We start from the raw sequence: 13,485 nt of genomic DNA, 5'->3' as shown, positions 1-13,485 counted from the left end.
GTCCTCGCCATCGACTCTCTCCACCGAGGAAGGCAACCTTCATCCGCTACGTGGAAATCTGATTCGGGCATCCCTGTATGCTGATGGTGCGGCCATCTTTGTTGCGCCTATCAAAGAGGACATCCAGTTTCTAGCCTCGACGCTGAGCTGCTTTGGTGAGGTCACCGGACTTGTCGCCAACTGCAACAAAAGTTTGGTTGCACCCATTCAGTGTGCCAACCTCGACCGTGATGGCATGCTCCAGGCTTTCCCGGCCGTGCGGACCTCTTTCCCTATGCGGTACCTTGGTCTTCCTCTGTCGGTCATGACGCTAAAACACATCCATTTCCAGTACCTCGAGGACAAGATCGCGTGCAAGCTCCCACCTTGGTCGGCCATGCACGTGGTTGCCCTAGATGCATCATTTTGGTCAAAGCGGTTCTCACGACCATAACAACCTATCATCTAACACCGCTAGATATCCCGGTTGAGGTGCGGAAGAAAATCGATAGCCTAAGACGTGTCTATCTTTGGGCAGGCTGTGACAAGGAGTCTGGAGGAAAATGTAAGGTTAACTGGAACCTTGTCTGCAAACCCAAGATTTTCGGCGGCCTGGGTGTGCTAAACCTCCAAAATTTTGCTGCCGCCCTTCGGCTCCGCTGGCTTTGGTTCGAGTGGGATGACCCCCCCCCCCAATCTTGGGTTGGAATGGAGACACCTTGTAGCAACGCTGACAGAGATCTCTTTGCGACGTTCATGACTGTGTCCATTAGTGATGGTAAAAAGGCAAAATTCAGGGAACCGTCATGGCTTAATGGCCTCAGACCAAAAGATGTTGCGCCCAAGATCTTCGAGACATCTAAGAGGAAGGCGTGCTTGGTCAGCAAAGCGCTTGATAACAACTTCTGGGTCAGTCAAATCGACGCTACTCAAGGTCTCTCTTTGGCCCATATCCAAGAGTTCGCCAATCTTTGGGGGATGCTTCAGGATGTTACTCTCAGCCTGGAAAGGGAGGACACTATACAGTGGAAATTCACCTCTAACAATGAATATTCGGCGGCCATAGCTTACATGGCGCATTTGCGTGACAAGTTCTCAGCCCGACCTCTACCACGATATGGAAGACTTGGGCTCTGCCGAAATGCAATTTTTTTTCTTGGTTGATCATCCAAAATCGCGTGTGGACGGCCGATCGGTTGCAACGACGGGGATGGCCGAATTGCGGCTTGTGCCCCCTTTGTAAGAAGGTTCAGCAGTCTTCTACTCACATTCTCTTCCAGTGTAGATTTAGTGCCCGGGTTTGGAACGAGATCATCACTTGGCTTGGCATTCATGGCCAACCTACGACGGCTTGGCATCACGAGATCTCCGTCCAGGATTGGTGGCTCAAGATGATCAACTTTGGAGGCCACATCAAGAAGGCGATTGCCTACGTTATGATGCCTGTCTCGTGGGAAATTTGGAAGGAGCGAAATGCGAGAATCTTCCGCAACACGGCCACCCCGACCACTGTCATTGTTTCGAAGATCAAAGAGGAGGCCCGCCTTTGGTCGTTGGCTGGAGTGAGCCACCTGAGTAATCTCATGGCAAGAGAGTAGTCTCTCCTTTGTTTTTGCCGTTTCACGGCTTATGTCTAAACCTTCTTCTTAATCAATGTAATGGCAAGCCTTTTGCCTTGTTTCAAAAAAACATTTCACTTCTTCCAGGCCCATGAGACCAAGCGTATTAACCATCCCTCTTCTTCCAGGGCCATGGGTCCATGTCTTAATTTGTACTAGTAATCAGTATTATGGGCCTTGCCAACTAGTAGATGATGTTGGCGCCTGCGGCAGCTCCTGGTGGGCCAGCCCACGAACGCGCAAAAAGAAAAAATTGTATTATTGTGCGGAAAACATCTAAAAAAGTGACTCTCTGTGAGGTGAATCGAGCTCGCGACCTCACACTCGTCTTCGAGTTTGGCCAACTGGTACGTCTACTGGCTGCTAGTCATTCACTTTAGCACGATTTTATTTAAGAACCAGCATAGCAGCGCTACTTATCTCGCTTAGATTTTTGAAATATTTGAAAACATTAATGAAAAACGTGAATGTATGAAAAAATGGTAAACAAATCTGGAAAGTTGACGAAAACATTCATAAAAAAGTTGGACAATGTAAAAAAGGTTCATGAATTCAAATAAGTTCACGAATTCAAAAACAAAAGTTCATGAAATGAAAAAAAGTGCACTAATTTTAAAAAAAGTTCACAACAATGAAAACCGACCATGAGTTTGAAAAAAGTTCATCAAATTTGGGAAAAAGTTCACTGAATTTGGAAAAAGTTCATCAAATTTAAAAAAGGATCATCAACTTTTCAAAAAAGATCATCGGATTTGAAAAAGGGTTCATCGGATTTGAAAATTCTTCATCAAATTTGAAAAAAAAGTTCATCAATTTTGAGAAAAGTTCATGAAATTTTAAAAAGAGTTCATCGAATTTGAAAAAAAAGTTCATCAAATTTGAAAAAAGTTTGTCAAATTTGAAAAAAAGTTCATCTATTTTAATAAAATTTCATCAAATTTTAAAAAGAGTTCATTGAATTTGAAAAGGAGTTCATCAAATTGAAAAAAGGTCATCAAATTTGAAGAAATTTCATCAAATTTGAAAAGAAGTTCATCAAATTGAGAAAAAGTTCATCGAACTTGAAAATAATAATCATTGGTTAAAAGTAGCTCACTAAAAAATTTCATAGATTTTGAAAACAAAAGTTCATCAAATTTGAAAAGAAAAACATCATCAATTTGAAAAGGTTCATGCATTTAAGAAAAAAAATTGATGAGGGAATAAACCAGGTAGAAGAAGAAAGAAAAAACAAAAAACAAAAATGGGAAAAAGGAAAAAGAAGAAGAAGAAGAAGCAATGAATGAAAGATGTAAATAATTTAAGCATAACAGATCTCGCTTCCTGGCGCAGTGGTTGTTCGAATGAAGCCTCCCGAGTGAGGTCGCTTGTTTCGATTCTCAGTGAGCACGCCCATTTTTTGCGTACCAAAAATGCACAGTAATGGGTCGGCCCACTGCGGGGTGCTGAAGGCGCCCGTTTGTAAATTTGCCTATAACGGGCGCCTACTACTCCCTTCGTCTCCTAATAAACGTTGTGACGGTTTAATAAAGCTTTGTGAGTTTGCTAAAAAAACTATTTTAAAATATTGACTATATACATACTAAAATGAGTGAAAATATATACTAAAATATTTCTAGATACATACGAATCAAGAAAAAGTTAATACTTACTTCTTGTAAAGGTCACTTCCACCTCCTTAGACGCTGATAATTGACGCACTGCATTTGTATCACTTGTCACTACCCGAGAGTTTTCCTGTTTCTTCATAGATTTTTTTATTTAAAACATTTTATATTTTAAATCATGCGTACAAATACCAAACCGGTTTCACCGTTGAGTTCCTACCATCGATATTTTTGAAACAAGATCCCATGTTAACAGATGTTGACGAACTTTTTTCATGAGAAAACCCATAAAAAAACTGGAAACAAAAAAAACAATACGAAAAAGATAAAAAAACAAAATAAAAAAAACTGGCAACCAAAATATTTACGAAAAAGAAAGGAAAACTTGGAGCCGAAAGCACATTTTATTTCCTTTTCGAGATGCACAATTATACTTCTCATGAAAACAAATTTGTGCCTCCACAAAAAACAAATATGTGCACCAGTTTTTTTTCATTCCAAGAACCACAACACTACTTGTTGAAGTAAATATGTGTTTCTTATGGAAGCACAATTTGGTTAGAAGCATAGTTGTGCTTCTCACATAAGCAAATATGTGCTCATAGAAGTATATTTTTCTCTTTCCAAGAAGCATAATTGTGCTTCTCACGGAAGTAAATATGTGCCTACATGTAGAAGCGAATTTGTTCTTCACGTGGAAGCATAATTTTATTTCCCTTTCTAAGAAATACAATTGTGTTTAGGAACTAAATATGTGCTTCCCATGGAAGCATGTTTTTTTCTCTTTCTGAGACGAACATCACGAACGCAAATCTAACTTCTCGTGAAAGAACAGATTTTTTTCGTCAAAAATAATACTGTAAACCTAGGGAAAGCAGAAAAAACAAAAAAAAATCATCTCAAACCCGAAAACGCATACATGACAATAAAAAAAAGAAATCCAAATATTTTTCTTGGCATGCCCCATGGTACCGAAAGTGACCCCTCGATGTCCCCCGCAAGGGGTAACCTCCAATTAATTACTCTCATGTGTGGACTATTGTTATTCTTCGTGGCCCCTATCCCGCGAGAGAGCTATATCCGAAATCATTAATTAAGGAGTACTCGTTGCAAAGAACACTCCATTTTTCCAGGTCGCGACAAGTGGCGCACATGCAGCGCGTCACTTGTCGCAACCTGGGAGTTTTCCCTTTTTTCGTAGATCCGTTTATTCAAAATGTTTTATCTCTTAAACCGTGCGTCCAAATCTCGAACCATTTTCATCATTGGATTCCTCACGTCGAGATTTTCAAAACTAGATCCCATGTTAATAGGTTTTGACGAACTTTTTTTTCACGAAAAAACCAGACAAAAAAACCGGGTGAAAAAACCGAACCGGGAACACAGTTTTTTTTCCTTTCTGAAAGAGGCACGCCCGTGCCTCTCGCGAAATCACAACCGTGCCTCTCGTGGAAGCAAAACCGTGACTCTCGTGGAAGGAAAAAAAACAGAAAACACGTTTTTTTCCGTTTCCGAGAGGCACGGCCGTGACTCTCGCGAAAGTACAACCGTACCTATCGCGAAAGCAAAACCGTGACTCTCGCGAAAGAAAAAAAACAGAAAATGCGTATTTTTTTCCCTTTCCGAGAGACACGGCCGTGACTTTCGCGTAAGCACAACCGTGCCTATCGCGAAAGCAAAACCTTGACTCTCGCGAAAGAAAAAAAACAGAAAACGCGTTTTGTTTTTCCCTTTTCGAGAGGCACGGCCGTGCCTCTCGCGAAAGCACAACCATGCCTCTCGCGGAAGCAAAACCGTGACTCTCGTGAAACAAAAAAAATAGAAAACGCGTTTTTTTTCGTTTACGAAAGGCACGACCGTGACTCTCGATAAAGCACAACCGTGCCTCTCGCGGAAGAAAAACCGTGACTTTCACCAAAAGGAAAAAAAGAAAACGCTATTTTTATGCAAAAATAATTTTTTTTGAATTTTTTTATCGAAAAGCTAAGAAAGACCGGGAGAAAACCAAAACGTCGAAAAAGCCCCGGAAAAAAACCGTTTAAAAAGCCAAAAACGCGTGCGAAAAAATAAAAAAAACAAAATCCGAAGAGAACGTCCAGAGCACGACACGTGGCGAATGACTGAGAGCACGCCAAATGGAGCTGATCATTGCAAGGCTCCCGAAGAAGCGCTTGTTAACTAGTTGCTCCCAGCTATATCCCGCTTCACGTGAGATTGAAGTTGCTCCCGCTTAAGATCCAGGGCGAGCGGGCTTGCCCATTAGCCTAGGACTCAATCCCAGCAGGTTTGTTTACAGTAGGGTTTTTTCTTTGGTTATTTTTTTCATTGGTTTCCTTCGTTATAATTTTAGTGTTGCTTTTCACCAGTTTCCTTCACAGTTTTCATACATATTTTTAATCCTTTTTTCTTCGTTTCTCTATGGTTTTCTTTATTTCTTTGTTGGTTATTCTTTCCCCACTATTTTTGCTCTGGGTTTCTTGTTTTCCTTTTCTCTTTGGTTTTCTATTGTTTCTTTACTTGGTTTAATTTTGTTTTTCCCTTTTGTTTTCTCAACACATGGCTACAATTTCTGTTACACATCGTACATTGGTTGTACACGTTAAGAATATTTTTAATAGATATTTAATATTTTCAAATGATTTTTTTAAATTAATGTTTTGATGTCTATTTTCTAATACACATTGTACATTTTTGTTACACAACTAAAACATTTTTTAATACAGGTTTAACACTTTTCATATATATTTGACATTTCTGAATATATGTTTTGATATCTAATTTTTCCGTGCACATCATACATTTTTTATACATCTAATACATTTTTTATACATATTTAACATTTCATATATACATGTTTAACACTTTCGAAAATGAATATTTTAAAAAAATATTGGATGATCCACTTTTTTCAAACACATTATACGTTTTTTGTTTACATCAGAAACATTTTTGTATACATTTTTTAATTTTTCCACATACATGGTTAATTTTTTGAAAAACTTATATACTTTTATTTCGAAGTTTTCCATACATATTGCACATTTTTTCTATACATCAAAAACATTTTTATACACATTTAACATTTCTAAATGCATGATTAGTTTATTTTTTTGGTAAAGTGTTTTTTGTAATATATATATATATATATATATATATATATATATATATAAATATTTGGAAGTATGAACAAAAGGAAAAAATTAAAAAAAGAAAAGAAAAAGAAAAAGGAGGCCATGGCCTCGCACGCGCTTGGGTTGTCCATCTAGCTGTCGCCTTCCGGCGAGGCTGCCCTACGTCTCGCATTGAGCGAGACATAGGCGTGCCCCTCCTATTAGGCGTGTCGCTGGATAGCGAGCAAATGCGTACCCCCTGCGATCGCTACATTTCATATAGGGCTGCCCCAAGTTGGCTTGTACGTCAGACTCCCTGTTTCGGTTTTGGGAAGGTTCTTTGAAATCACTAGTTAAGGGAGTACACATTGCAAAGGTCACTTCCCACCTTCTCTGGTTTGCGAAATGACATGCTACATGTGCACCACATGTCGCAAGCTGTGAGCTTCCATATTTTTTTGTAGATTCATTTGTTCAACATGTTTTATCTCTTGAATCGTGCATCAAAATAATGAATCATTTTCATTGTCGAACTTCTCGCGTCGATATAAAAAACCGAAACAAAAAATACCCAAAAAAGTTTACGCAAAAAAACCAAGTATAAAAAAGAAAACAAGTTAAAGCCTGGAATCATGGTCACGGTTTTCAGTTTTTTTGGAAGCACAAGTTGTGCTTTTCCCTTTTTCCGTAGAAGGGCGATTGTGCTTCTTGCAGTAGCAAATATGTGTTTCTCGTGGAAGAACATTTTTATTTTTCTTATGAAACCAAACATGTGTTTTCATAAGAATCAAATTTGTGCTTCTTATGAAATCACTTTTTTTCGAGAAGCATATATGTGCTTCTCGTGGAGCTGAATATGTGATTCTCATAGAAGCGCAGATTATTTCCCTCGTGAAAGCAAGTATGTGCTTCCACAAGAAGCAAAACTTGTGCTTCTCGCGGGAGCACAATTATGCTTTGAAAAAAAATCTTCAAAACATAAGGAAACTGGACAAAAAATCAAAAAGCCGGAAAGCCATGTAAAAACAAAAAACACATGTAGAAATAATAATAAAAAATACAGAGAAAGCACACAACACATAACATGTGGTGACAGATAGATGCAACACCTGACACACTACCAAGCCACCAAAATTGACATTGGAGGTCCCCCCCCTCTTCCTAGAAGGGGTAACCGCTTGTTAGTGACTCCCCAGCTCTAGAACTTCCCTAGGTCAGGTTTTTCCATTTTATTTCTTTGTTTTTGTTATAGTTTTATTACCTTCTTTGTTTTTCTGGTACTTTTTATTTTTCATCTGGCACATATTTTGCACAAATTTGTCATCATTTTTGGAGATTACTAACTTCTTTTTAAACCCATGCAATTTTTTTTAGTTGCTGGACATTTTTAGAATCAACAATTTATTTTGGAAATTGGAGCAATTTTTGAAATTCAGAATAACTTTTTGTTTTACAAATATTTTTAAAAAATGCATGAAACTTTTTCGAATTCATGAACATTTTTTGAATCCATGAAATACCATCAAAATTGAGAACAAAATTTTAAATGCGGGATCATTTTTCGTATTTTGTGAATTTTTGTACAAATTAATGAACATTTTTTAAATTCTTAAAAAATTCTGAATTCTCGTGCATGCTTTCAAAATCTGATTTTTTTTCCTTACATTTTCTATTAATTTTTATTTTTCATTTAGATTTTTTTTACAAATTCATGAACATTTTTGGTGATTGGTAAATTTTATTTGAAACTTGTGAACATTTTTTGAGTCCGTGTACAATTTTTGAATCCACAATGTTTTTGGAAATTGGTAGCAATTTTGAAATTCCTGAATTTTTTTTGTTTTGACAAACATTTTTTGAATTCATGAGAATTTTTTGAAGCAATGAACATCCTTGGAAATTTGGGAACACTTTTTTCAATTTGCGAACATTTTCAATTTTTTTAAATTTTTGTACAAATTCCTAAACATTTCTTTAATTTGCAAACATTTTTGGAATACAAGTGCATGCTTTAGAAATTATGAATATGTTTCTTCAAAATCGTGAATATTTTTTGAAAATATGCGAACATCTTGTCAAAATTAAGAACATTTTTTAATACGCGAACATTTAAGAGACAGAATATTCTTAAAATCATGGAATTTTTATGAATTCACGAATATTTTATGATTTCTCAAACATTTGTTTATAAGTTTCGCAATATTTTGGAATTTTATATTTTTTGAAATCCTGAATTACTTTAATGAAGAAGAAAAGAAAAAGGAAACAAAAAACACGGGGCATCCCCCCTGGTTCTAAAAATGTGTGCGGGGAGAGCTAGAGGTGCGCGTTTCCTCCATATTCAACGAGCATGTCGCTTAATAGGAGCTCGTGTTTTTCTTTCGCGATTCCCTGTGATGCACCTTGGTTTTAGCTAGCAGGAGCGTACATAGCCGGGCCGAACTTCTGAAAAGCAGCCCACCGCTTCTATAGGGTGTTGCTGCTTTAAAAAAAATATCTTAGGCTTTATTAATCAACTGGTAAAGAGACATGTATTACATTGGGATCATAAGGTTATCGCATGCATAGATGACGACCCTGGCCCAATAATAACACACGTGTAGCTTGATTATGAGCCTCAAAGTTCGAGTTCCTAGATTCATGAACAAATTCACAGAAATAAAAGGGGAAGATGCCCGTCGAACATTCGCCGGGAACCAATCACAGCGAACGCCCCCATAGCGAGAGGTTCTAGATCCTAGAGATGACAGTTTTTGAAGAAATTCGCCCCAAAATAAATGAGCTGCCATGCCCTAACACTAGAATGCCACCCCCACTAACACTAAAAATGCCATCTGCGTGGTTCACAAATGCCATCTCTGGCAGCAAATGGTCACTCAAAATTGCCATCCAAATAAAATTGTTCTCCTCATTGCTCTCGTTTGTTGCGAGTTACTCTAACTCAATTACCTAGCTCTCTTTTGTTTTCTCTTTCTTCACTGTTGATTATACCTTCAAGGTAGCCATAGCCCTGGATTTTGCTGATCGCCGCCCCGCCGCACACACATCCTTCCGAGCCGTTGATTTGGGGCTTCACGGCGAAATACTTACACAACAACCTAGAGTTTGGCTCATAGTACAAGACCACTTCACAAAAGGTAACGAAGCAGGTGATGTGCAGGATAGAGTTTGGAGCGAGCTGGTGAAGTTGGAGGTCGTAGAAGTGGGGAAGTCCGCGAAGGTAGGGGAGAATTGGAAACCCGAGCCCGCGCAAGAGATGGGACATAAAGCATATTGATATCTCCTTTTTATTGATCCAGTACTGGAACAAGAAAGGGTAGCCCGCACCTATTTCCTCAAAGGTGACTGATACGTCCCCAACGTATCTATAATTTTTGATTGTTCCATGTTATTATATTATCTATTTTGGATGTTTTATATGCATTAATATGCTATTTTATATTATTTTTGGGACTAACCTATTAACCCAGAGCCCAGTGCCAGTTTCTGTTTTTTCCCTTGTTTTTGAGCTTCGCAGAAAAGGAATACCAAACGGAGTCCAAAAACGGAATAAAACCTTCGCGATGTTTTTTCTTGGACCAGAAGACACCCAGGAGACTTTGAGTGCAAGTCAGAAGAGCCACGAGGCGCCCACAAGGGTGGAGGGCGCGCCCAAGGGGGTAGGGCACGCCCCCTACCTTGTGGGCCCCTCGGTGACCCCCTGACCTAGATCTTCCTCCTATATATTCACATATATTCCCAAACCACTAGAAGCATCCACAAAAATACTTTTCCACCGCCACAACCTTCTGTTCTCATGAGATCCCATCTTGGGGCCTTTTTCGGCATCATGCTAGAGGGGGATTTGATCACGGAGGGCTTCCACATCAACTCTATTACCCTTCCGATGAAGCGTGAGTAGTTTACCTCAGACCTACTGGTCCATAGCTAGTAGCTAGATGGATTCTTCTCTCTCTTTGATTCTCAATACCATGTTCTCCTCGATGTTCTTGGAGATCTATCTGATGTAATCTTCTTTTGTGGTGTGTTTGTCGAGATCCGATGAATTGTGGATTTATGATCAGCTTATCTATGAATATTATTTGAATCTTCTCTGAATTCTTTTATGCATGATTTGATATCTTTGTAATTCTCTTTGAACTATCGGTTTGGTTTGGCCAACTAGATTGGTTTTTCTTGCAATGGGAGAAGTGCTTAGCTTTGGGTTCAATCTTGCAGTGTTCTTTCCCAGTGACAGTAGGGGCAGCAAGGCACGTGTTATATTGTTGCCATCAAGGATAAAAAGATGGGGTTTACATCATATTGCTTGAGTTTATTCCTCTACATTATGTCATCTTACTTAATGCGTTACTCCGTTCTTCATGAACTTAATAATCTAGATGCAGGCAGGAGTCGGTCGATGTGTGGAGTAATAGTAGTAGATACAGAATCATTTCGGTCTACTTGACACGGACGTCATGCCTATATTTCATAATCATTGTCGTAGATATCATCATAACTTTGCACTTTTCTATCAATTGCTCAACAGTAATTTGTTCACCCACTGTATTATTTGCTATCTTGAGAGAAGCCTCTAGTGAAACCTATGGCCCCAGGGTCTATTTTCCATCATATAAGTTTCTGATCGACTATTTTGCAATCTTTTACTTTCCGATCTATAAACCGAAAACCCCCAAAATATTTACTTTATATTTTGTTTAGTTTCATCTATCTCTATCAGATATCACTTTTGCAAGTGAGCGTGAAGGGATTGACAATCCTTTTTCGCATTGGGTGAAAGTTGTTTGATTGTTTGTGCAGGTATTGGTGATTTGTGCGTTGTCTCCTACTGGATTGATACCTCGGTTCTCTAACTGAGGGAATCTCTACTTTGCTGCATCACCCTTTCCTCTTCAAGGGAAAAACCAACGCAAGCTCAACAAGTAGTAGTGACCCTTGGTCTCTAGCAAGCTTTTGCCAAAGTGTCAAATCCAGCTTTTGACCGGATCATCAAGCAAATAGTGATTCAAACACTTATAATAAAAAGAAGGTATGTGGATGAGGTATTAATGGTTACAACCATTTATTGGTGTTGGGATAAAAAATGATATTTGTTTGAGCTCGGGAAGTCACCCATCAAGAGGTGCTTGCTTCGTAAAGGAGTGGGGGATGTGTTCAAATAACATCTTGACTGGCACGAGTCCCACATCTAGAATAAGTTTTCCTATCGAAGGTCCTATCCGTCTCGCGAGGTTGCCCTAATAATTAAGATAACAATATCAGACAAAAGCATTGGGTGTTTAATGACTACATCTCATGAATCCCCAAGGTGATCCATGTTATGCTACTAAACCTTACTGTCATCGGTATTCGGTATAACACTTCATGGTCCCCTTGCTCCTAGCCTCACCGGTGCTCAATCTCCATGATCCTAGGTACATGCAGGGATGAAGATTGCAGACAAGACAATAGATACTTCATGAAACAATTTTATTTCACACATACGAGACGTTGTGCCAAAGACTTCCATTGATCCCTTCACCAAATAACTAGGGTTGCAAGGCTCATGCCTCACCCCATACTTTACCGAAATACTCACACATGGAAGGAAACATTTAAGAACACATCTTGGGATTGATTGCAATATTTCTTACAATGAATACCTTGTGCGATGCATGATTACAAGTATGAACTAGATGAGAGAGCACTATGGTGGTGGAGATGGTTATGGAGGTGAAAATGGCGGCGGCTAGGGTTTATGGATGAAGATGATGGTGAACAGGTTCTGGCTGTGGTCAACACTCCTCCTTCTCCCCATACTATTAACATTTCAATGGCATCCCCTTTATAAAAGTTGTTCAGGTGGACGACCTGCCTCGATGTCCACGCCAAATGACTCCTCATGCAAGTGTGTGCGGTCACATGGAACATCGTCTTTGGTTCTAGTGGCCTTCTAACACCTCCTGGTGACTTATTTCTTCTCCATTTTCCTTCCTTTCCTTTCTCCCACATGATCTCTTCGCGTTTTAGCCCATTTCCCATGGAAAAAATATCAAAGAGAGGATTTGTGGAATCCTTTGCATTTATTAGTCATTAGTGGAAATATTGGAGCGAATATCGATATTTCTCTTTTAGTGAAATAATTTGGTTTAAAAAAGGTTGAAATGAGTGTAAAAATATCACTCATCAACTCCCCCAAGCTTAAACTTGATCGTCCTTGAGCAACATAGAGAGAAATCCAAAGCATAAGGAACTCATTTATTTAAACCGAAATAACGAGAAGGTTTTGGTTCACTTACGATCGCTATTCCTAGATAGCCCTTCGCTTCTTGACCATAAAACTTATTACAGATATAGCGGTGGCATGGTTATAGTGCAAGTGTTAGTGAAGCAAAGATAATAAACACAAAGTTTCTAATCCACTAGATAAAACAACTTTGCAACAGTTCATTTCATTTAATCTAGACAACACTTGCTTGCCGGGAATGCACGAAAGAGTTTTTTAAGATAGAGCCATGAAAACATAAGTTAGGGAGTAGAAAACATGCTCAAGTGCTCCTAAGGACACACACAATTTTTTCCTCCTCTAGGCTCTTAAACACTTTGTTTCAATCATTGTTTGCTGGAACTTTGATTGTCACGTGAAGGAGATTATGCCAAATAAGTGATCACACATAGGTTTTCGTTGTGGCTTAATGTTTGGGAACTATGGACCTTTAGTAATAATATCTCTTTCGAGCTATTTTGATCAGTCCCCTTTATTTACCACATACACACCCATTCAAGAGAAAGCCAAATAATATTTGTTTGTAGTGTTGCCACTATGTACGGTAACAAACTCATACCGAAATCAAAGCTATCGCTCTTGGTGGATCGTTCATTGGCCAACGGAGTCCTCAACATAACATCAAGAAGGGTGAGGACCCACATTTACACACGTAAACACGTATATAGTAGCAAAGGCCATGGCACCAGCTGGAGGCTGTAACACCATGTTGAGATATACAACACATATTTTTGGCATAATCTCACCCACCTTTCAACTAATTTCCTCTAGACAATTTAATCCACAAGTGATATCAAGTATATTAAAATTAACAACATGGGGTTGAGCATGTTAAACATCACTTCCACTACAATTTCTCAACTCACAAGTCTTGAAAGACTTTCTCTTGTGCAAGGTTATAATTG

At 38.8% G+C, this 13,485-nt stretch overlaps 1 protein-coding gene across 1 annotated transcript; it reads left to right on the top strand.

Annotated features, from left to right (window-relative positions):
• Positions 1 to 687: 687 nt before the first annotated feature.
• Positions 688 to 1,143, top strand: LOC147971096 (uncharacterized). Its single transcript, XM_087523820.1, has one exon. It carries the CDS (start codon positions 688 to 690, stop codon positions 1,141 to 1,143), a length of 456 nt encoding a protein of 151 aa, XP_087379946.1.
• Positions 1,144 to 13,485: the final 12,342 nt, after the last annotated feature.

This window comes from Triticum urartu, chromosome 5A (genome assembly GCF_056163025.1).
Source record: "Triticum urartu cultivar PI428250 chromosome 5A, HENAU_Tu73, whole genome shotgun sequence".
In the NCBI taxonomy this organism is placed as follows: Eukaryota; Viridiplantae; Streptophyta; class Magnoliopsida; order Poales; family Poaceae; genus Triticum; species Triticum urartu.
Note: the sequence above shows the minus strand (reverse complement) of the source record. Positions and strands in the feature narration are given on the sequence as shown.

Bases quoted from the DNA above. Each gene is read 5' to 3' on its own strand.
- LOC147971096 (XM_087523820.1), top strand. From the start codon at position 688: ATGGAGACACCTTGTAGCAACGCTGACAGAGATCTCTTTGCGACGTTC.